At 43.5% G+C, this 24,003-nt stretch overlaps 2 protein-coding genes across 5 annotated transcripts; one reads left to right on the top strand and one right to left on the bottom strand.

Annotated features, from left to right (window-relative positions):
• The first annotated feature begins 106 nt into the window (after window positions 1-106).
• Window positions 107-23,760, top strand: LOC126536882 (coiled-coil domain-containing protein 169-like). 4 transcript variants are annotated; one of them, XM_072287779.1, is made up of 7 exons: window positions 107-623; window positions 16,076-16,161; window positions 16,268-16,381; window positions 18,422-18,468; window positions 19,421-19,519; window positions 19,618-19,772; window positions 20,993-23,760. In XM_072287779.1, the coding sequence occupies exons 1-7, from the start codon at window positions 604-606 to the stop codon at window positions 21,159-21,161; spliced, it is 690 nt and encodes a 229-aa protein (XP_072143880.1). In that variant the 5' UTR covers window positions 107-603; the 3' UTR covers window positions 21,162-23,760. The 4 variants fall into 4 exon arrangements, with proteins under 4 accessions (XP_072143880.1, XP_072143881.1, XP_050039879.1 ...); XM_072287780.1 differs by lacking the exon at window positions 107-623 and adding an exon at window positions 15,429-15,513; XM_050183922.3 differs by lacking the exon at window positions 107-623 and adding an exon at window positions 15,565-16,012 and having other exon boundaries at window positions 21,008-23,760.
• On the bottom strand, window positions 1,556-15,465 carry RpL21 (ribosomal protein L21). The gene is made up of 4 exons (XM_050183925.3): window positions 15,292-15,465; window positions 9,464-9,576; window positions 9,213-9,363; window positions 1,556-1,678 (listed from the first exon to the last, which is right to left on the bottom strand). Exons 1-4 carry the CDS (start codon window positions 15,418-15,420, stop codon window positions 1,586-1,588), a joined length of 486 nt encoding a protein of 161 aa, XP_050039882.1. The 5' UTR covers window positions 15,421-15,465; the 3' UTR covers window positions 1,556-1,585.
• Window positions 23,761-24,003: the final 243 nt, after the last annotated feature.

The following is a 24,003-nucleotide window of genomic DNA, read 5'->3' as shown; positions in this document are numbered from 1 at the left end:
ATAAACTTCGATTGTAAAAACATGAAAATAAAATTAAGGTGATTTTTATTTCTTGCTTTTTTGCTTGTTTTAGTTTTTTATTTTATGGTTACAGGGCGTGTTCGTCGCCGAAGAGCTGCCGCGCCAGAGCTTCGGGGTGTTTGAAAAAGCACTCGGGCATAGAGTTTCATTCAACAAATAAAAATTATTGTATGAAACTCTATGCACTCGAGAAGGGTAGCCCTCTTTCCCCGTGGAGGCTGCAGAAGAGACGGATGGTAGTCGCCTTCCACGCCGACACCGCTGCAGACAGCTCGTGGACAACTTTCTGATGCTTTCTGTGGCTGTGAACAACGTTATTAGATTCCTTGCTATGAAGTAGAGACTCCACCACTCGACCACTCTACGACTCTACCATAGAATAACTCTGCCATTAAGCAAAAGCTGCGGGGGCGGAGCTTCTGCACATGTGTTACCGCGCCAAGTAGTCCGCCAGCGTTTGCCAATGCATTAGTTTGACCAACGCAGGTTTGGTTTGACGAACAGCGCTTTTAGTCGCTCGGAAGAAACAAACGCTGAAACGACGCAGCTTCCAAGTGCGACAGTTTCGCGTTTGTCCAGACGATGAAAGGAAAAGCCGCAAAGTATGTAAACTTTGGCATTCAGAGGTGTGTTTTGTCTTATTCTTATAAGGTGTTTATGCTTTCTCTTCCCCAGCTTAAGCTAACGTGGATGAAGACGCGGGACTCTTTTCAGAAGCGCTCTCTTTTGCGCGCTTTGCCTCCGTACCATTCTCTCCATAGTTACAAAAAGTTGTAAATGTATTGGCTAACAGCTCTGTTCTATTGAGAATTACGCAATGACACAATGCTACCTAAATATAAGCACTGCAACGAATGTACGCCTGCAAGTGCATCATTCCTTTAATAAAGTAAATAGCTTTCTACAAGTGCTCGGCATGGAGCAATTTCCTTCCTACATGGTGTTCAGTTATTTGCTTAAATTCAAAATCAATGGTTCCTGCATAATTTTAAAATTTCATATACATTATGCATATTCTCTGTGATGTTTTCACTACTGCAAGTGAAGCAACCTTTTTTAGCATTTGTCTTGCTGGCTTATGCAAACCCTAGCATTCACATACTTTTACAATGCTCCATGGAGCTCATTTTTGCGAGGATGACCCAAAAACTGACTTTGGCATGCACTCCATGTCGTAATCAAATTTCTCTTAGGAGACAATACCCCCAGTTATGCATTGCAATAATGAAATATCTGAAAATATTTTCTTGCAATGAAGCAATCTTGCCTAGAACAGCCAGTTGTTCCCTCTAACGCAAAACAACCCTATATTACTTTCGACCAGTACGATATAGCCAAGTAGATCAGTGGCAGCTTACAAGCAACTAAAACTGAGTACTTGTCCAACTGGCTAGTGCAAGTTGGGACATGCTTTGACATGCTCACATTCATCTAGTGTGGCTATCAGTATCAAATCGCAGCACACCTGGTAACCATAGTAAAGTTTTCATATTTTGAAGTTGTGTTGCAGTGTTTTGCAAATAAACCAGCGATATACCAAGTTGACCTGGCTTTATTTGGAAGTCTAGGCAATGAATTCGTATGGGATGGGCTGGAGCAACTCTGGTTCCTGCTTGCCATTGAGCTTCACAAAGTGTGCTGGCCTGGGACCTTGAGGCTGCAAAAATAATGCAGTTCATCACACACATGTACGTGAAGTGCACTTGACAATAGTGCGAGCGTTCTGTGTACACCCTCATCCAATAGGAAAGGGAACACCTCTTCTGAGTTCAAACCGCAAGTTCTGTTCTCAGAATCCTACTCGTGAAACTTTTCCTTATTACAAGCACACACAAGGAAAATTACTGGTGTTAAATTCAAATCTGGTGTTCTTTCATATTGGACAACCCTGCACATAAACACACCTCGCCGGTATTTTGCAGTGATACCTATTGTTGCTTTTCGCATTCGTGAGTGGCTATTTTTGACGCTCCACCCAGGGCATCGCTTAACCAAGCACAATCTCGAAAAGCATCATCATTGGGAAAAGCCATCGCTACAAAATAGCTTTTGTCGCCCTCGATTGTGTTTCCTTTTATTGGTACCCATTCTGTAACCTTAATGGTCCAACGGTTATCTAACCGGTGCATTAATGACCTGCCCAGCTCCATTTTTTACTCTTGATGTCAATTAGAATACCGTCTATACCCGTTTGCTCTCTGATCCAAATCGCTCTCTTTCTGTCTCTTAACGTTATGCCGAGCAATCTTCGTTCCATCGCTCTTTGCGCAGTCCTTAACTTGTTCTCAAGCTTCTTTGCCAGTCTCCAAGTCTCTGCCCCATATGTCAGCACTGGTAAAATGCACTCATTGTACACCGTCCTTTTCAATGATAATGGTAAGCTTCCAGTCAGGAGCTGGCAATGTCTGCCGTATGCAATCCAACCCATTTTTATTTTTCTGTGAAACACGATTGAAGCTAGTGTGGTGGCCCAGCACGTGGTGGAACCGTCAGAGCGCACGATAGGTTTTAGTACTTCCGGTAGATTTTTTTCCCGATACTGAAAAAAAAAAAAAAAAAAAAAGAACCTTTGAAACTCTTGAAATAAACAGATGGCTACCACCGCGGCACTTTCGCAATTTCCTTCTCATGATCAGGGTTCCCTGTGATTAATTGACCTAGGTAAACATACTCCTTCACAGACTCCAGAGGCCGATTGACGATCCTGAACTCTTGTTCCTTTGCCCGGCTTTTAATCATTATCTTTGTCTTCTGCATATTTATCTTCAACCCCACTCATACACTCTCTCTGTTAAGGTTTTCAATCATTTGTTGTAACTCGTCTGCATTGTTGCTAAATAGAAAAATGTCATCAGCAAAGCCCAAGGTTGCCAAGATGTTCGCCGCCGATCTTTACTCCTAAGCCTTCCCAGTTTAAAAGCTTGAATAGTTCTTCTAAGCACGCAGTGAACAGCATTGTAGAGATTGTCTCTCCCTGTCTGACCCCTTTCTTTATAGGTATCTTCCTGCTTTTCTTGTGTAGAATTAAGATAGCTGTAGAACCTCTGTAGATATTTTCCAAGGTATTTATGCAAGCGTTCTGTACTCCTTGATTACGTAATGCCTCTATGACTGCTGGAATCTCTACTGAATCAAATGCCTTTTCGTAATCTATGAAAGCCATATAGAGAGGCTTATTGTACTCTGCAGATTTCTCGATAACCTGATTGATGACATGGATGTGATCCATTGTAGAGATCCCTTCCTGAAGCCAGCCTGTTCCCTTGGTTGACTAAAGTACACTGTTGCCCTTATTCTATTGGAGTTTATATTGGTAAATATTTTATATAATACTGGGAGTAAGCTAATGGGCCTATAATTTTTAAGTTCTTTAACACCTCCCTTTTGTGGATTAGTATAATGTTTGCATTCTTCCAGTTTTCTGGGACCCTTCCAGTCGATAGACACTTCGTATAAAGATCCGTCGTGTAAAGTTGCTACATCAGCCCTACCAATAAGTAGCACCAGCATAACATGAGGCAACAGAGTGAGCTGGAGCGAGTACCAGAACGTCGAAATGTTTTACCCTCACATATTGTATTGTGAGGTCATGACAACAGTATCCTCCTGGAAACAAAACCAAAATTGGTTGTAGAAGCGTAACATTAAAGGAGTACTGACAAAAAGTTTGTTTTTTTCTGCTTTAATAGGTAGCTAATAACCCAGTAATCATGGCACGAAACCTTCTTTACTTCAGAATGCGACAAGTAATAGTTTGGAGTCTTGTTTGCAGTGACCAGTCCAAGTTTCGGTTTCAGGGAGCAACGAGATGGGCCAGAGAATGAATTAAACAGAGCTGGGCATGTGATTGCAAAAATCTGACGTATGCTCCGACGCGCACACCAGCTCACGAGCTTCATGTTGCTAGTTCATCTGCTGTGCCTGCATGTGCTTTACTATGACCACGCCACCATTGTCGTTATCCTTGTTTTCGTCGTCCAGTGGCGACGATTTCCTGCAGGTGGGTGTTGCCGCCGTATTAGACGTGGCCAATCACTTTCGATTTGACCCACTAGAAAGCAGTGACTTGGATACTGAGGCTGGCGACAGCGAAGACGAACCTCAAGACCCTCGCACTGACCACGTGCAATGGCAAGACACAACAAATTGCCGTCAAATGTCGCGGCCTGCACAGTATTTAACATGACAAAAACTGCCACTTCAGGGTGTCTACCAAGTTGACATTTCCAAATTAGGCTGAGTTTTTCAGGTTTTCCGTCAGTGCCTTTGCAAAATTCCCTGAGTGATGCAGAACTATGTTTTATTTCAAGACGGGTTGAAAACATATTGCCCAATCCTGTCACAATCTAGTAAGCATATGAGGGAAAAAGAACAACAACAACAAAAAAAAACGACTTAACTTAATTTGAATACTAAGGAGTAGTGTTTATGTTATTAAAAAAGAGAATAGAAGGGAGGGGTTAGTAAAATGCCCAGCAAATAAAATGTCTTCGAAAAGAATTGCAAGAGGAGTCAGACATTCTCAAATACGAAGAAAATGGAGATGCATACAGAAGCAAATATTTTCGAATATGAACTATTTCTATACTGATAGCAAGCTCAGTGGTATGAGGCCCGAAATTTGTCACAATTGAGATTCTCTCTCAACGGCTCGCAAGTTAACCTCAACTGTCCTGACATACTCTCAGCCCGCGCAAGACGCCTCAGTGTTGTCTTTCACTGCTTTAAAGGGTTTATTTTGGTTTGGATGACGGATACCTGCATCTCGGCAACAGTAAACACTTTTTTGAGCTCAAGCTCCTTCAGAATGGTGGCAGCACTTTTCCTTTCCCGTTCATTTCTCAATGTGTAGGTCTTTTCTGTTCTTGTTCTCATGCCGCCACTCGTTCGCCCCACGGACTATTTGAAGCAGCTTCTTGGTCAGTTGCACAGTCCACATCCGATTTTTCCCTAGGGGCCGCGAGAACATCCGAAAAATCGTCCAGTTGGGAAAAATAAATGCATGTCATTTACAGCCCTTAGGGTCCCAAACCGTCACAGGCACATTCGAAAACGCTCTGAAGGCCTGTCAGTACACGTATTAGGCATATCGGTGCTCGTAACGTGACAGGAAATACCGGGTGCATGCGTGTATAATTAAAGAATACATACTGTGCCCGTGGCAATAGCCCCTTCTCACGCATGTTATGCTTCACTGCAATACTGCGCATGCTTCACCAAGTAACATTTCTGTACAGAGGCAAAGCTGACTTTCGGGAACCGGCATTATGCAACGCAGTGTGCTTTCCAAGCTTCTATGCCAACCGCGAGGACCACAAAGGCGGAGTCCGTGCCATTACTGACAGCAGCAAATTCTTTCAATAAAAAACATGGCACCCAACGACAAGAAGCTTCATATCGAACGTCGAAGCAGCTAGGCCTAGCGTTGCCGAAGTGGTGGCTACGGCTGCCAGTGGATCTGCGTGCGAGAGCGCCGGTTCGAAGCGGCGAGGTAATCAAAATGGCAGCGGTGGTGGCTTTGATTAATGCCGTTTTGGACCTGTGGTCACGGCAAAACTTCCGGAAAATCGAACGGCGAAGAGTTCTTGCGTCTGAAATTCAAGACGTTCCGATACATTGACCCTATGCCATATAAGTTATCAGGAATGCGGAAAGTCTGTCGTTGACTCTACACTGGCAACTCCGCAGGCTGACGACAGGGCGACAAAGACGATTCATTACGATTCCTGTCTGTTAGTCTAGCCAGCATTACCGCGACTTTTGACCCTTTCAATAAAATTACAGCCAATTTTCCCTGAGAGGTACAAATTCCGAGTTTTTCCAGACTACTCAAAATCCCTAAGAATTCCCGGTTTTCCCCATTTTCCCGGTCGGTAGACACCCTGCACTTAATACTGCAGTTGAAGCGACATGGAGAGCGCCCCACAGGCAACTGAGAACAGCCCATGCAAGCAGCATGGCAGCCAATGAAAATTTGTGATGTAGCGTTTTCTCAATTGTTTACAATCCTTCCTCGATGTCGATGTAGCGAGGTGTTACGTTTAGCAGTTGGCTGCGTGCACATACTTTAAAATTGATTTTACACATGTTCTAAGCTATACTGGCCGTTGATATTTTGCAGACGATGTGTGTGTGCCCACAGAAATTGACCTCACGCGTTATCTCCACTTCTATTGTCAGCGCTATGAGGCTTGTCATGGTTTATTCTAGGGTTCAGAGGTCTAGGACTCATTTAGCTATGAATAGTTGAAAATGTCACGTCGGTCAAATAGCATTCAAGGTAGTTCAGCAAACACGAGTAATGATTAGCACAACTGATGAGCAAATGGCAGATATTACAACAGTCAGTACCTTAAGGGGGGACGCGGGGATCAGATCGCGAAAATCGCAAGAAAGATAGATTTTTGGCAACGACGCGTTTCGGTATCTGCAATGCCTAATCTACATTGTATCAATATGGTTTGACTGAAAACGCACTAAAAGTGCCCGAAAAAAATTAATTTATCAGTGCGTAGGGCGAGAAAACAGCTTTAAATCGCGTAAAATCACCGCAGTTCGCGGAGCCCTAACTCGTCTTTCCCGCCACCGAACGCCGCCATCTTGGTATCGTTCGAACACTCGAAGTTTCGCCATTCCGTTTCTGAATTCCTCAGTCGTCGCCATCTTGTAACAAACGCACAAACACAAAAGAAGCGCGGGTCTGCTAAAGGCAGTCACACGGGCCCTGCGATGAAAGCGGGCCTCCGATTGGTTGCCGAACCGAAAGGCGTCTCACCATTGGTTGCTGCTGCAGCAGCGGGCAAGCTGGCAACCACAGCGGACGGCAGTTGTCTGCTTTGAAAACCACGCCGGCGTCTTTCTTCGCTTGACACTCGAAGAATTCGGATTTATGAAAGCTCCCAGGTCAGTGATGGATCGTCGCTCGTTCGAAAAGAACTTTTAAATGAAGCATGCCTTCGGAAAACGGAAGCGCAAGCCTCCTACGGCGAGAAAAAGACGGCGGCCAGCGGGAGAAGCGGAGAACCCGACTGAACACGCGGATAACGTGCCGCGTTATCTTGCACCGTGCTATTCCAGCAGCGAAGCCGACAATCGCCCTGTGACATCGATACTGATAACTAAGCCACCGGAAGACGTGCCAATGGAGGCTCTCGCACCTGTGCGTACGGCCGCGCGAGTCAGCAACCGAGATCGCGTTGTTGGAGGCGACGCGGGTCGAAGGTCTCCATCGCCGGCAGAGACAGTGTGCGTTTCCGATGCATCGTGCGACAGGGACACGAAGCCTGCGAGTGAGCCCCAACCGTCGACGAGCTACATACTGTATGGTGACTCAAGGCTCACCAGACGAATCGTCGCACGATTCAGACGCACCTCGAGCCGCGTTTTGTGTCAGCGGTGACTGCAGAAGCGCAGGCATGCAGCGTTCGCGACTCCCTTCGCGCAGTGTCAGCGACTGAGCGGAAGCAGCAATGCCAAGAACAAATTTAGGCCCCTTGTGACTGCGAGTTCATTATTATGCCTGTTTCCGCGATGAACTCTTTGATCGCTAAAGCTCTGTGCCCAAGATGCCAACAGCGTTCTGTGGGTGTACACTGCGATACCAGGCTCGGCCTGGCAGTGAAAATGGTGGTCATGCACTACTCCAAACGGCGCAAGAAAAGGATAAAGAACGCCTGAAAAAGGCATCCAAAGCCCACCAAATAAAGAGGCAAAGGTGTAAGAAGATGCCTGACAGCAATGATTCAAAATATTACAGCCCTGGTGCTTTTTAATAAATTTGCAGTGCTTTTAAAACTTTGCAAACTTTGCAGCCAGTTTTCTCAATTGCATTTTTTTTGTCAATCACCTTGCTCGTGGAAAGCGTAGCACAACAATGGCTTGACTGATTTTGGTCCAGTTTGTTTTGCTGTGATCCACAAGCTGTGCTGTACTTAAAGACAGTCTTGAAATGTTTCTTTATCTTTCCATTATTTAATTATTTCACAATTACTACATGGCTCCATGCAGTGAAGCACAGTCATGTGCATGTTATGTTGAGCAAAAACTTATTAGCGCACTAAAAAAAAAAATGAACACTGTCTTGATGTAGATTAGACATCTGGGCAAACATGCAAAGTATTTCCAGCTCCCTATCATGTTTCGTTACTGTGCCAGGCTTTCCACAAGCAAGGAACTTATAAATTCTTATAAAACAAAAACTAATTACGATATCCTAATGAAATTTTAGAATTGTCTCTTTATTGCAATGTGCAGTGTGTGTGCCAAATTTCAGCCCTTTCTGTCAAGAAACAAAAAGTTAATTCTGATCCCCTCCTCCCCCCTTAAGTCATGGACATGTGAATATGTACCAGGGAGTCACTGCTCTGCAAACATGCGAGATTTGACCATTGCTGCTAGCAGTTCATTTCCTTTCTACAAGTGTGCAGTTTCTAAAAGAGATAAGTGAAGTAACAACTACAATACAGCATCTTAGTAGAAATAGTAGCAGTTAGTAGAAATGACCCCATTGGTGCATTTGCAAGCTACAGCACTGCAAAGCCATCAGTCCTGTGCTTGCGACCAAAGTCACTAAAAAATTTGGAGGACGCTTGAGCTTCGCCTTTAAGAATGGAATGTGATAGCATTCAAAGATCCCTGACTGCTTCTCACGCTTCCCGGCAACTGGAGCGCATTTAACCATGTTTACCAGGAAACGCTGGCCGCGAACGCTGTGCACGAAGGCAGGCTTTGTGGTAGAAATGCAGCCTCTTGCGTGGGCCACAATGCGACGGAGACGAGCGCCAGCTGGAGGTATTGCAAGGAACCAGGCACACCACTTTGTGGCCCCCAAGACACTCACGCGCTGGTGCGCGCAAATGGCGGATGGCGCAGCCGGTCTGAATTGTAGAAACGCCAGAAAGTGGTTTCTTCGAGTTTTCGTGTAACAGAATTTTGTTTTATCATGGTCAAATTACAATCCGAGAGCTATCATGTCTGTAGGTTGTGTGCAAGTCATATTTTACGATTTTTCCACATATTCTAGCTTGAGAAATTCAATTCGTTCAGTAGATTCCTTGCATCACACAAAGGGCCTGGGTGTGCATGGTTCGAATACCTTTTTGCTGAAACGACACCCGACACCGGATTTTCTGCGACACGGGCTCCTTATCGCTTTAAAGGAGTGTGGCACTCTGAAATCAAGATGACCGCACCTGTCGCTTACAGGACACCCGAATTCCAGCCTTCTTGGCCTCAGCCCGGATCTCGCGGTTCTTTTTTGCCCTCTCCAGGAAGTCTTGCCGACACTTGGAGTGCTTCACATGCTCCACACGCACGTTAATGCGCTTCGGGATGATGCGATGCCTGCATCAAAATTGTATATGTCACTTTACTGACTGTTCATAAAATCACACAGCAAGGCAGTTTTCTGTACATTAAAAGTGAAAATACCATAGCTCCATACCTGACACGCTTGTTGACGGTAACACCAAGTGCACGAGGAGTCACATTGTAGACTCGGCCAGTTTTTCCATGGTAGAACTTGTGCGGCATGCCTTTTTGGAAGGCTCCATTGCCCTGCAAGGCGAGGTGTTAAAAATCCAAGCACAAAATTATGTGAAATGGTCCAAACAACATGCATTGATCATTAACATGGCAAGCTTCTCCAAATCAAATACCACGAAATTAACTTCCTGCCCAAAGTTGTATCCGCATAATGAGATTCTGAAAAGCAATAGTTTTCAAGTGGTTATCCTTTGTGGCACGCTACTTGGCACGTTATCCAGAGGACCTTTTCAGAACGTTTTTCTTTTTTAAAGCACACAGAAAACGAGAATAAAATTTACAGCCATAACTAACAGCATGGTAATTGCTGTGCAACCTGCCTTACAGCTAGCAGAATTGCATTTTAGTGCTTTAAATGGCAGTTGCAGTCTAGTCAGTGACAAAAGTGCCACCACATGCCAGAAAAGAAGTGATGACATGTGGTTCATAAACAGAGCAAGTTGCAAGCCCAGTCAAACATCCATTTTTACCCATTATTCAAAACTTCTGAATCAATGTGTGGAATGAATGGCGCTGAACAACTGATAACTATATTGTGAATGCCCTTAATGTATCTCAGATTTCATTCTTATTCTTAATAAAAATTCTGTTCATTCCACCCTGCAACTTATTTGTATATCCAGTCTGTCTAAAGGGGTGGAGACATGAAAATTTTCGTGCATGCGTTCAATTCAAGCGTTGTGTACTGCTTCAGGAAGCACGATACACACCACGGGATTCATATATACCCGATAAATAATTTAATAATAGCATTATTATACTGAATGATTTCGGTTTCGGTTTCTGGGCTCCGGGTGATGCTATGACGTCATAGGAGAGGAAACGCAACACGGCTTGGTCACGTGGGTCACAAAAATAGTGACGTAAAACTATGCTGCGTCGTCTGCTCACGCATACGCGTGCTCTGCCAGCAGAGGTAAATAACTGGCGATTCTAAGTGCATGTCGCGATTATTATAATTATTGCGAAGAGCGACAACAACGGTAAGAAAATATTGCGGCTTGTGAGAATCAGTGATTCATTCCGAAGCGCCGTAAGCTTTAGCTTTGAAGTGAACCGGAAAAGGCCTAGCGACGATATCGGCGACGCCGAACGATCAGAGGCGGTGAGGCTGCCGTCGGTGCCAGAGTGATCACTCCTCGGTCGCTGATTGGCCGCTTCGCTGTACGGCTGCCGCACAAATGGGTCCCGGGCCCGTCCTCTCTACGGCAAGGAAATTTCGCCGTTCGCAAGCAAAACCGCCGTCGCACGGGGGCCCGCGAACGGCGTGCGGCGAGTTTCCGTGCCGGTAACGTGGACAGGCTTTCACATTGAGAAAGGCCAAGCGAATGAGAGACCGCTCCGAGCTGCCGAACTATGCGACTGGCGGATGCTACGTCAACTGCTCTCCGCAACAGCGCTGTGCATGTCTCGGTTAGCCAGGGGCCAGGGTTAGCTCGGTTACAGTGTTCCAGAAGCCTGTAGCATAGATAAACGATTTTTAGAAAGACAGGAAGCTGAGCTAGTTGGTTAGGATTCATAATGCAAATTAAAGGGCAATTGCGTTCGGACACGGACAAAAGAGGAGAGAAGCAGAGAACCCGAATGCCGCATATCCTGGTCCCTTTCGGAGTCGGCCGGCGAGTGTTACACTTAACGTGTAAAGCTCCGTCCACATTACCAGCATGGCAACTCGCCGCACGCAGTTTGCTGTTCGCGGGCCACCGTGCGGCGTTCGTGTTATCCACTTCTCTCCTCCTGTGTCTGTAGGCCTTACCCCTTCTTTGCATTAAGAAAGGATTTCTATATGCCTGTAGTTCGGTCATAGTGGAGGCTATGCTCGGTTGCTCGGCTCAGCAGGCTCCGTAATCGGCATTTCATCGCTACTCATCATACGTCACGTTTTATGCTATGACGTCAATATTTTCGTTCTTCAGCTGTGACGTCATAACTGCCGCGCTAGCGATGGGTCTCGACCAGGAGAAGGAGCTTTTAATGACTTTTTGGAGCTGAATTAAAATTATTTTGAAATGTTTGCAGTGTCCAATGCCTTGTTGTGGATGTCCTTGCATACGAAAGCAGCCTACAACATATTCTTATAGCCTCAAAATTTGGTGTCCCAACCCCTTTAAGACTGACGACTAGCACCATGGCTCCAAGTGCAAATATTACGCAATTTTTTACAAATGAAGAAACAAAAATTGGAATGTTTCAAGGCAGGTGATGTCACAACAATACCAAGACTTATTTCCAATTTGCACTTTTAAGCAATGTCTGCAAGGTAAGATATTTTTGACCAGTTACAGTTATTTAAAGAGTACCGAATCTCAGCAGATGAGCAGGTTTGCATTAGGTCCCTATAGGGATGCACCCACTACAGCTTGGACTTAAAAACATGCAATTACATACTCAGTAACAATTTACCATAGCACTTGTAGCAGATGTGATAACTGTATTACAGATGCCTTAAAAGTGTCAATGCAGTGCTAGGCTGTTTGATGTGCTGCTGTGTACAATTTATCATAACAGTACCTTTGATCAGAGTTGTGGGAGTGCTCTCATAAGCTGATTGTCATCCTTTGTGATTTTGCGTTTACAATTACCAGCTATTCCCTCATTTTCTCTCCTGTTGCCAGTAAAGACAATATTTGAAACATTTGCGTGACTGCTAGCTTTGCGTTTGAATCTTTAGTGACCCCCCTTCAGGTATTGGATACCTTCTGCTTGGTGCACCTCATGGATAGATGGATGGAAGATAGGAGCGTCCCCTTTGAAACGGGGTGATGTCAGTTGGCACCATGCTCAGCTTTTTATTTTGCCTTTTATTTTTATTTACCTGTGCTGCGTTATTAAAATTCTCTATTTTCTTTAAATACGTCTTCCTACCCTTTTAACCTTGTCACCTCTCTGCTTTTGAGCCACCAATCCTCCAATCGCCTTTTGCTAATTTCCACCGCATATTTATTTGCATGACTATTATTATCTCTAACCCCAGGGCCTCAGGAAGCGTGACTGTGGCCACATCGGGATTGATACCATAACATTTTAGTATGAGGTGTTCTATTGTTTCTACAGATTTACCACACACAGTACATGTGTCTTCTTCTTCATTAGATTTCTTTTTATAGCTCCGCGTTCTGAGACATCCTGACCTCGCTTCAAAGAGAAGGGCACTGCCTCTTGAGTTATCATAAAAAGCTTCCTTCCTGATCTGCTGTTTCCAGTCTCGATATAGTTCAACACTATGCTTCTTTTCCATTGAATGTATCCAATTTTTAGCTTCCACATTTTTAACCTGTCGTTTAATGCTCTGTCTTTCTTCGACATCGTGTCTGGCATACTTACTGGTTGGCTTTCTAGTTCTTTTCCGCCATTGTGAAAAAAAATTAAAAATTAAATTATGGGGTTTTACGTGCCAAAACCACTTTCTGATTATGAGGCACGCCGTAGTGGAGGACTCCGGAAATTTCGACCACCTGGGGTTCTTTAACGTGCACGTAAATCTAAGTACACGGGTGTTTTCGCATTACGCCCCCATCGAAATGCGGCCGCCGTGGCCGGGATTCGATCCCGCGACCTTGTGCTCAGCAGCCCAACACCATAGCCACTGAGCAACAACGGCGGGTACCCCGCCATTGTGAGTCAACGCTCTTTCTGTATACGTATTTAAATACCTTAGCTGCCCACCTGTTATCGTCCAATTTCCTCAGGCGTTTTTCGTACAGGATTTTACTCTGAGCTTCCCGTGCTTCGAACGATGCCCAGCCCATATCCCCCTGTACTGCTTCGTTTGTGGTTTTCCCGTGGGCACCTAGTGCTAACCTTCCCACAGCTCTCTGATTTACTTCTAGTCTCGACTGAACCTCTGCCCTTAAACACAGGACCGCATTCCCGAAAGTAAGCCCCGGCACCATTACTCCCTTCCAAATACCTCGCAGTACCTCGTACCTGTTGTACCCGCACAATGCCCTATGCTTCATTATCCCGGCACCTCTTCGCCCTTTTGCTATGAGAGACTGTTCGTGCTTTTCCGTGTACATCTGCCCTTTGTTTATCCATACCTCGAGATATTTGTATTCGGCCACTCGGGGTATTTCATGGCCTTGTATTGTAAGCTCCTGATCAGCTGTATACTGTTGAAAAACATCCCACCGGACTTAGCTGCACTAAAACTGAAACCTAAACTGTCTCCTTCATCTCCACAGTAATTACCCAGAGTTTGCAAATCTTTCTGGCTCTCTGCTAACAGTACAATATCATCCGCATACATGTAAACTCGGTAGTCGTTGCTCAACAACCTTTCCGCCTAATCTGTACGACAGATTATACCCTAGATTGCTTCGTTGTAACCTTCTTTCCATACTTGTCATATAAAGCATAAACAGCAGCGGTGATAGAGGACAACCTTGCCTTAATCCTTTCTGTACTTCGACAGTTGGCATACTCTTATTTCCTTCCCATGTTATTTAAACATTATTTTCTCAATATATTTCCTGTAGAAAATCAATTACCTCATGACCGATACCTTCATCTTTTAATATGTTCCACAGGAGTTCCCTGTTCACGTTGTCGTATGCACCGCTTATGCCCAGGAAGGCTAAATACAGAGGTGTATTTGCCGCCTTAGCTATTTCTATGCACTGGGTAAGCCCGAACAGGCTATCATCTAAGCGCCTACCACTTCTGAACCGATTCTGAAGTTCTCCGAGTATTCTATTACTTTCTACCCATGACTGCATTTTTAATTTCACCGCCTGCATCGCCAGCCTACATATAACTGATGTTATCGTAATTGGTCGGAAGGATTTTATGTTTTTCTTATCACCTTTCCCTTTATAAATCAAATTCATTTTACTCTTGTTTCCAGCTGTGCGGCATTTGCTTATTTGTTATGAATGCCTCCAATGCTTTTATCAGCGTTTCCTTGCTTCTTGGGCCAAGTTCATTAATTGATTGGAACTTCGTCTATCCCCGCGGACATGCATTTTGGAACATTTGCTTCCGCCTTTTTCCAGTTAAGATTGTCTAAGTTGTTTTCGATTATGCTATCCTGTGTTGCTCCCTCATTTGGGGCGATTACCCTATCGTCTTTCCTAAATGACTGATATAACTGAACCGATGTAGTTCACAGCGTCATCTCCCTACAAACAATTTCCTTCGGCTCAGTATCATGTGTTTTGCGGTACAATGAATTAAGCGTAAGCAGGCTGATGAACATGTTTAGGATGGTTACACTATTAGACAGTTCTGATCAGAATTAGCTAGCGCACAATTACATTCCACTGCTGTTACTGAACATACAACGGAGCGGTATATTAGAAGCTGGAAGCGCCGAAATAAGGCAAATTTGGCTAGTCAGTCACACGGTTAATAGGGCGCAAAATCTAGCCTTGTGTAACTTGCACTTGAGTTCGCAGTCGCCAAATTAAAGGCGCATGTGCTGCAAAAAATTCCCCCTTCTTCACTCTCCGAACGACTAAGTTCTCCACGCGTTCTCTGCTGTGTGTACTGTACGGTCCCCTTTATGACACCACAGATCTCATTGCGTTAGTGCGTGCGCGAAGATAGTGCGCGAAGATAGTGCGTGAAGAAAGCTGATCGCCCGAAAACTTTCACAAGTATAGTAACGACAGCTCAGGGTCGCCAAAGCCGAGACAAATTTTTAAAGGCTAAAAGGTCCAGCATGCTCACAGCAGGCAAGCACGCCGTGACGGGAAACAAAATTCGAATGCCGGCATCAGTGCTCACCTTGATGTCTACGTATTCCCCCCTCTTGAAAACCCGCAGGTATGTGGACAGGTGCTCCACACCATGCTTCCTAAAGCCCCTCGCAAAGAGGTATCTCGTTCCCCTCCGGTAACCCTTGGTGTTCACCATGGCTCAACCTGAAAGCAAGCACGGTCGTAGGAATAAGGCCTAGCTCAACAGGCTGCCCGTCACAACACGTGCGCCAGTACAGTGACTTGACAGGTACAAAAACGCAATTCTTTTCACAATGAAATTGATGCTAGAGGAGTAAAGGTTGGGATCTTTACGAAAAGTTGACGAGAGAACAAATAATTTCTCCGTAATAAACTTAAAAAGCCACGATGAACGAAACGTGGCTACGTACCACCGTCAAGGGATAATCCAAAAAGAGTACTCCGCAGCAATGTGTTATGAAACTTTGAACTTTTACTATTACTTATTATACAATAATTTTAATAAGCCAGGATTATTACAAAAAGATTATTGATATCAACACTTTTTTTTAAATTCTATGTTTCATTTTTATGTGACCGAACTGCACCGCACCTAGCAACCAACAAGGCCTAGCAACGATCACCTCGGCAACGGTTCTCATTGTAAACAAACAATTCGTTTTTTGCCGGGCGACAGTGTCCGGCACTTCGAAAATGAGACTTTCGCCTGAAATAGATGCTGAAATCAAGCGTCTGAAATCCGAAATTGAAAATGAAGAGAAAATGAAGTGCGCTTTGGAGTTATAACGAAGAAGAATCGGAGTGTTTAACTGCTATGCTTTCTTTTACAGGCACATGCTCGAACAGAGCATCAACGATCTATGCAAAACTGTAGAGGCCCTGGAAGTTCAGTCGCAGAGCGCTGACGTCAGTGACGGTTAGTACACATATCCGTGTTATTGTCTGTGGATCTTGCGATTAGTGTTTTGTGTGCCGATGTGACTTCTGTCATCGATCGTACTTTAAATTTCGATTTTGTACAGAGGATGAATGGAAAGTGCGGTATTACACACAAGTTGAAGTGAACGAGCAACTGGAGCACCAGCGCGACTGGCTGAGGAGCAGGGCAGAAGCTGCTCGAGTGAATAACAAGGAAGGTAAAAAATGCGAAAGCTACAGCCGTCTTATATACAACTGTACGGTACGAAGCTAGTGGAAAACAAGGAAGTTGGGAAATATTAAAATTAAAGGCTCTTAATGAACTTGTGATCCTATCCTTAATTTCTTTTTCTAAGAGTCGCTGTTTTCTCGTTATAATTCTTCGGTTTGTTGATTATACTATAAGATCTGAATATCTTATGCATTATATATTTCACCATATAATTATTAAATTACTTTCTTGAAGTTTTGATCTGCCATGCAAGGGTAAGAAATAAGAGTGAAACGAAATAGCTAGTAAAGAAAAAAAACATATGGGGAAAGCTAGAGTGCGCAGAAATGTTTGGTCACCCATTGTGTACAGATGCGTCGATGGGGGACAGACCTTATTCCAGCAGTACTGCCAAATTCAGACTGCGAGCATACCAGGATACTTTTCAAAGTAGTGACTGGAGTGCTTAGTGTTTGAATGAGATAATTAAAATTGCTGCAATATTTGGGTAGAGCTAATTAATTAGCTTATACGCTCACTTATAGATGAGCATAGTACCTATAAGACTCTGCATTCGAATATGTACAAAATCTAAAATTTTCAAGTAATTCAAACCACTCTTTTATTCAAACCCGTCACAAGATTTTGACTGACCCACTATTAACCCATGCAATTCGCAGCCGCTTCATCCAAGTGATGTTTTCAGTTAAAGATCTATGGCTTCAAAGTAATGTATGTACTGGCTAAAGACAGCTCAGCAGAGGAAGTGTACAGATGGCATGAATAGTCAAAATTCCCTGGCTACCTTCGATATTTAGGTCCATTTGTATGTTGTCAGACCCCACCCTTAGATGATGCCACTGACCCATGATGTCACTTATTAATGGCTTTGATACCTCATTTTGTAACAAATGCACAAAAAGACAACACACAAATATTTGAAGAAGGCCACAGGACAAGCACTGTCCCATGACCTTCTTCATCTTTGCATGTTGTTATTTTGCACTGTTGTTACAAAATGCAGGTATAGCTGGATTTCCTTCCTACCGATATCTCATGTGTGTGTCCCGTATACTAAGGATTCCTCCCCTTCTGTCGACTGTAGATCCCAGCAGTGGTCAGATGCTCACTCATGTACAATGTGGTCCACACTTAAAGGGAACACTCCAGTGAGCAGTTCTCACTTCACTGGCACTCCAGCTGCTTGCTAGTGCTGGCTGAAGTTATGCCAATGCATTGCACAGAGGTCTAGGAAGGTGCCACAAACTAAAAGTCATCTGCTGCAAACTCGGGTGACTATAAACTTGTCACAGGGATAAATTTGTATGTGCTCTAGCTGTAAACTCATGTGTTCCCTTAAAAGTTGACTGCACTGTAGTGGAGTAGCCAGAAATTTTTTTCGGGGGAAGGGGGGGGGGGGGGGGGGCGTGCACTCTCTTGACCAGGAAAGGGAAGGAGGAGGAGGGGGGGGGGGACACGTGCCCAGTGTGCTACCCCCTGGCTACACCACTGCTGCACTGTACTATGTAAAATATGGTTTCATGTGGTGTGCACATACACACAAGATCCATGTTCCTTTTAATTTGTAATTGTTTTGGAGTCTTATTTTATTGAGCTTGAACAATTCAAACAGAAATTCGAGTTTCTCAGTATATTTTAAATTATTGTCAGTAAACCACATAAAAAAGTCTAGCCGCCTGTCTGCGCGGCCGCGGAATTGGCCCACTGCCGCCGCCGGCGATGGTATGATCTCATCCACAGGTCTGCAGAGAGCACAATTAATGGAGGAGATGGCAAATGAGAATTCGCATCAATAGGCAGTCTTTTGAATAGTATTTCTTCAGCTAAAGAAGTACCATAATAGGCTTGTGCTCCACACGTTCCTACTGCTATAGGGCTTCGTGCTTTGCTTACAGAAAAAAGAAAGGGCAGCTGTTGGCCATGCCATTTCGTGCCTTGTCTTAAATACCACAATTAAAAACAAGTCCACTGCTTTTGTTTCGCTGCTTTTGCTGAAGCTGCATATGGTCTCCTGTTTATCATACAGGCCTGACTGAGTATCTTGCAGATCTTGACCTGGACAGCCTGACAGAGGCAAGTTAAACTTTCACACCTGCAGCCTCATTAGATGTACAGTTGATGTACAGATGCTTATGGGGCATAGCTTCCATGAAAGAACTGAACTTCTGTTATTTATTGCAGCCTGTAAAAGAGCACCACATTGTATTGCGAACACATGCTACATTGTGCTGCAAATAATGGTTCCAGACTACCACATACAGGCTGCTTTGGGAAAATTCAGCTTTCTTGCAAATGCTATACCATGCATGCTTTTGAGTCAGTGCTGGCGTTGTAGCCTTTCTGTCTCTTTATGTACACCAAAACCTCGATATAACAAATTTATCAGGTATAACGAAGTAAAAATAAAATGTCTTAAACCAATGCCAGCATGTAGTGAATGCATGTTCATAACGGAATATTGGACATAAAGAAGGTATTTTAGTGTCAGATGGGACTTCGTTATAACGAGGCTCGACTGTACTATGACACCACTTAAAAGCTCAAAATTAAACTATGGCTACGACCATCTGTCTTTTTTCCTAGGCTGTCGTCATTCTGTCATCCTGATCGTGGCATTGTCGGTAGGCTGCCTCCCCATCCTCGGCAGCAAGCCACCACCCCATAGCACAGAAAGTCAAAAGTTTGCCTAACACCAACACTGGGAATTGAACTCTTGCCTTTAAGGCAATGTGCAAATGGGAGCCAGATGTTTTAACCACTGTGCCATCACACAGCAATAATGCTTGGAAATTTGTACAGCGCTTTGTGCACCACACACACTCTGGCAGTGGCAGCATCTATGCATGCATGTTGGAGGCCACAGCAGGGAATACTGTAGTGAACAAAGACGACGATGTGTGCATTGCAATAATGTTCATGAGAAGATGGCGGTGTCTGTATTTAGAACCTGCTGCCATCAAAGTAAACAAGTCCAGAGACAGAAGTGTTGCTGAGGCGTGTTGTTTTTTCATCTCTAAATTTTCAGAACCAGCTGGTACGCTACCTGAAGCAGCTAGAGAAAGACAGAAACGCTGTGTACAATGAGATACGTGATACGGAGTGGAAGTTGGATCAAGAGTCAAAGGTGAAATAATTCCGCCAATATTACTGTATCCATCTTGTCCTTCATAATGCACTTGGTTTGTTGTTAGTCCTTTTGCTATAACGACTGTCTTCTCACAGGCATTTCACAAGTTCAATGACACCAGAAAGGCCTACATGACCGAAATTACCGATGCTATGCTCAACTTAGAGTCTCTCCGAAACCGCATAAAGATTGTCGACATGACTGATCCTAATCCACTTCTGGGTAAATGTCCAAGGCACCTCAAGTATCTGTAAGTATCACCCACATCACCTGACTAGAAAGTTTTAAAAAAAAAGGGAAGAAGAAATAAACACCTGCCTTAGAGCTCAGCTGCCCACTGGGACACCCCCCGTTTTTCCAGAAAAGAGAGAGAGAAATTAGATGCAAAATGCAGGGAGGTTAATTGAAAGACAAACATATTTGGTGTGGTACCCCACACTGGGGAATTGTCAAAGGAAGACGGAAAGGATTGCGGAGAAGTGAACCACACACATAAAAAGAAAGACAAAAAAGAGCACACATGCACATGCACGCACGCACAAAAAGTAACATGAGAGTGTTAGAGTCGCTCAACTAGGTCGCTTGTAATAAACTTCGGTAATACCTTCATCACCTACTGCTGCGAAGACTGTGTAAGCCGTCATTTCGAAACCATCTGCTCTGAAAGCGGCCAGTTGTCAAGGTGTGCCATGAATTCAAGAGCGACCTCCCCTGCGTGCTATAGCGACGTCAGTGACAAAGAACATGTTCGATGGTTTTCTTGAGTCGTCACAGGCAGCACTGTCAGCCATTCAAATGCGGCAGACAAAAGTATTCATAAAAGATATACCAAGCCACAGTTGGCACAGAACAGTTGTCTCAGTTATATGTAGTCCAGATTGGATACAGAGTCGGTTATGTAGAGTTTATTCAACAAACATATTGCATGTGACGGGACAAACCTGCCCTACTTAAACGTATTCAAGCTTTCGAATGGAATAGGATTGTGCAAGTGCCACTGCCGACCATCCACTGATGATTTTCGGTATTGCATTCTCACCATCTTCTTCATTTTCAGTTCCTAGCCCTATCATACCTGAATGTACAGAAAAAGAATATGGCCATCAGTTGTAATAGCAATAACATCTCTAATGATGTCAGTCATATACATTAAGCTGGACTAGGCTGCTTTCATTCAATTTGGTGTTGCCCAACTGTTGCATTTTCCTTGCCATTATGCTTCCTTTTTGTGTGGTCCTGTGGAAAACATATAATAGAAGTTCCACCAGCCTGAAAAGACAAGAACTTCGATTAGGGCTATTTACATTAAAAATTTTCTTTGAAGCAGTGATATAAACACACACTGAAAAAGTCATAATGCTATAAAACGAGAAGCTGATCTTAATTGGCAAGCAGTTTAGTGTGCCTCGTTTTCAACCTTTGTTTGCTGTTGGACTATCAGACAGATTGTCACAGCGTTAATGCTAGCAGACGTGCTTCTTGCAGCAACATCCAGCCTGACCAGCGGATCATTGACCCCCGGAAAGGCCCCATCCGCAAAACGGCAGCTATCCGCAGCCTGCCCAAGCTGGCCTCCCCAGACTCATCTCCCCACGATGACAATGTGGAGCAGGCAGCATCTAGCAGCCCACAGGATTAGTGCCTTCTGCTACAGATGTCGATCATCTAATGTTGTAATTAAGTCTTAACTGAATTATGACAAAGTTGCATCTGGCATCAAGAATACCTTTGTTATACTGATTTTCAAATAAGCCTATAAGAGAAAATAATTTGTGATTTGGTCATTGCAAAAGAAATGGAAGTGTTATTGTGATGTCTCCGGTAGACGGACGTTTATGGCCTGCTGATGGCTTGTCATGCCTATACATGGTGCGTGACCAACGCTAAATTACACTTTAGCCCTATGGATACTTGTCAATACACAACCATGCCATCTGTGAAACTACACAAGATCAGCAAGTGTTGGCTTGCCGAGTGCAAGTCAGCTAAGCCGAACAGATGGCCAAGACGCATATCCAGAATGTGGTGCTTAGAGTTACTCTTGCAGAGTGTTTGAACTTTTTGCTGGCAGAACATATATTTTGAGCTGAGGGCAAACCAGTCTACTCACTTTGCAATGACTAGTACTAGCTGAAAGAAAGCATGACAAACAAAATTCTAAGTTTGCTTAGTTATAGTATCTAATAATTTGCTATATCCGTGTTCTCCATATTGAGGTTTAACTGTGTTGCTATTTACATGAAAACATATAAACATACCACAAAATAGAAACACAGATAGGCAGTTGTTTCTTGAAAGGTGCACCTTGCCCACCCAGTTTAACAGGACAGACTACAGTGGGTGGTCACCCATCCACTTGAATGAAGAGCTCTATAATGGCTTCATGGGCCTTGTAGAGACTTGAAGCTCGTCCTTTTTAGAATCAGAAGTCAGTAAGAGAAAAATGTGGAAGACCAAACAGTCATATATAAAGCATCCATTAAAGTGTTTTCAACTAACAGGGCAGTGTAGGATTGGCAGTTGGGCTAATTGGTCTTGCACTTAACTAGTTGCTTGGTAATGCAAAATACCACAACAGCACAAAACAGGTAAAAATAAGTCATTCTTACCTTTTTCTTTCTTTCGTCTGTTGCAGTAGTTTGAGCTACCATACTCTTATTTGAATAGTATAGCAGAGACCACATGAACAGTATATATTGATCAAAGTGTATCTTAACGAAGCATAGCGATTTTGTTGACAAACCTGCTTTGCGGGAAGTAGAAAACCACTACCACTAGTGCTTTGTTGAATAGAGCAGCTGAATACACATTTCAACATTCGTAGTCAATCTCAATCCATCTGACATCAGTCATTTCTTCCCTGTTAAGAAGTTTCTCTATTGTTCTGCTAAGCAAAAGAACTTGCGCTTTTGAAATTACTAAGGTTTGACATCAGATAACTTGGAGAAGGATAAAATCGACCAGTGGGCATACTATGAATGATTACGGTCATATCAAGGGTGCTGTACTGGTATACTTTATTCAAATTTTTGTCTTTTGTAGCCAATGTTCGAAGTTTGTATGAAGAGGGGAAGAAAAAGCAATCCCAGTGCAAGATGTTGTAGGTAGGATTCCTTTCCAGATGACAGCCTACATACTATCAGTTCTAGGTTTAGCTGTCTAGAATCATGGCAGACTGTACTTGCCTGCAATATTTTGTGTAATTAATGCAAACTAGAAAAGAATGCAGTAATAAGACATGTGCACATAATTAAAACAGCATAAGGTATCCACCCACTCAAATTGTCACCCCAATGGATCTGGAATTGGAGACTACTTAGTACATGAAAAACTTATTTTGCTGCAAATTTCAGTCTTTACTTAATTTTAATAAATTGAAGCTATTTTGCATGTTTTAACAAGGTTGAATTAACAGGGGTCTGGTTTTCACTACAAAGTCATTGTACTAAATCTGTGCTTAAGACAACATGCTAGATGCCCTTTCATAAATAGAAATCCATCCTAAGGAACAATTGCAATGTTTAATTTCTTGTTTACGCTGTAAACCTCCAGTAGTATACCATTTATGCTCCATTTCAAGCTGCTCGTCCTAGAGATCTGGTTTTGTTTTGCACAGACCAACAACTAGAAATAAAAAGCTCAGATGATGTTGCAACTGTAATTTGTAGTTCTGGAAATAAATTATTGCTGTTGCAAAAAAAAAAAAAAAATACACACTTCAATTTGCCATGCCGCCTTTGGCTTTTTTCTCACTTCAACTCTTCTGGTAACTACATAGTGAAGGACTTGAACCTAACAGTTCTTGTGCAATTGGCAGCATAACAATGTTTGTTATAATGGACACACACACACAAGAAAAGCAAAAAGAGGGACACAAAATTTTTGTGTCAGTACAACTTTAAGTTAAGCAATACTAGTAGATTACACTTTTGAAATACTGGAAAGATCAGTCTTGCAGCATGCCAGAAAAGGCGCAAAAAAAGGACTTGGCTACCAGTGGGATTGGAACCCACATCCTCTGCATTATGCACACCATACTCTCACCAAAGACTAGCACTGGAAGCGTCAGCATCTATGAGCAACAAAAATCGCCATGTATCGATATTGTGCTAAGTACGTGAAAAAACCCTTTTCTTGCAAATTGGCACAATGAACAGCAATGAAAAGAAAGACTGCAAAGTGAAGCATAGCCTAAAAGGTTTCTCATGCCTTCTAGTGCATTTTTCAACAAGCCTATATAACAACAAAAAAAAAATTTCCTTGGATTAGTTGCACCTTATTTATATTCATGCTAGTAATTACGGTATTTGAATAAAATATATGGTACACCAATATCAATTACTTCATAAGTGTACCAAAGTATTCAGGGCATAGTCGGCTGTCCTGTGTATAGAGCCGGTTGCGAAAACTTAAGGGCAACGTTTTCCCCATAATTACCAGTCCAAGGAGTCACATCGAGGACCTTCTAAATTACTGTATGA

Source organism: Dermacentor andersoni, chromosome 4, assembly GCF_023375885.2.
Source record: "Dermacentor andersoni chromosome 4, qqDerAnde1_hic_scaffold, whole genome shotgun sequence".
Classification (NCBI taxonomy): Eukaryota; Metazoa; Arthropoda; class Arachnida; order Ixodida; family Ixodidae; genus Dermacentor; species Dermacentor andersoni.
Note: the sequence above shows the minus strand (reverse complement) of the source record. Positions and strands in the feature narration are given on the sequence as shown.

What these genes read in the sequence shown, in the direction of transcription:
- RpL21 (XM_050183925.3), bottom strand. Translation starts at nt 15,420, where the DNA reads ATGGTGAACACCAAGGGTTACCGGAGGGGAACGAGATACCTCTTTGCG. An exon ending in GGGAATACGTAGACATCAAG is followed by an intron (nt 9,577 to 15,291) that starts GTGAGCACTGAT and finishes CTCGCCTTGCAG; the next exon opens with GGCAATGGAGCCTTCCAAAA. An exon ending in ACCGTCAACAAGCGTGTCAG is followed by an intron (nt 9,364 to 9,463) that starts GTATGGAGCTAT and finishes ATTTTGATGCAG; the next exon opens with GCATCGCATCATCCCGAAGC.
- LOC126536882 (XM_072287778.1), top strand. Translation starts at nt 15,939, where the DNA reads ATGAGACTTTCGCCTGAAATAGATGCTGAAATCAAGCGTCTGAAATCC. An exon ending in GAGCGCTGACGTCAGTGACG is followed by an intron (nt 16,162 to 16,267) that starts GTTAGTACACAT and finishes GATTTTGTACAG; the next exon opens with AGGATGAATGGAAAGTGCGG. An exon ending in AGTTGGATCAAGAGTCAAAG is followed by an intron (nt 19,520 to 19,617) that starts GTGAAATAATTC and finishes GTCTTCTCACAG; the next exon opens with GCATTTCACAAGTTCAATGA.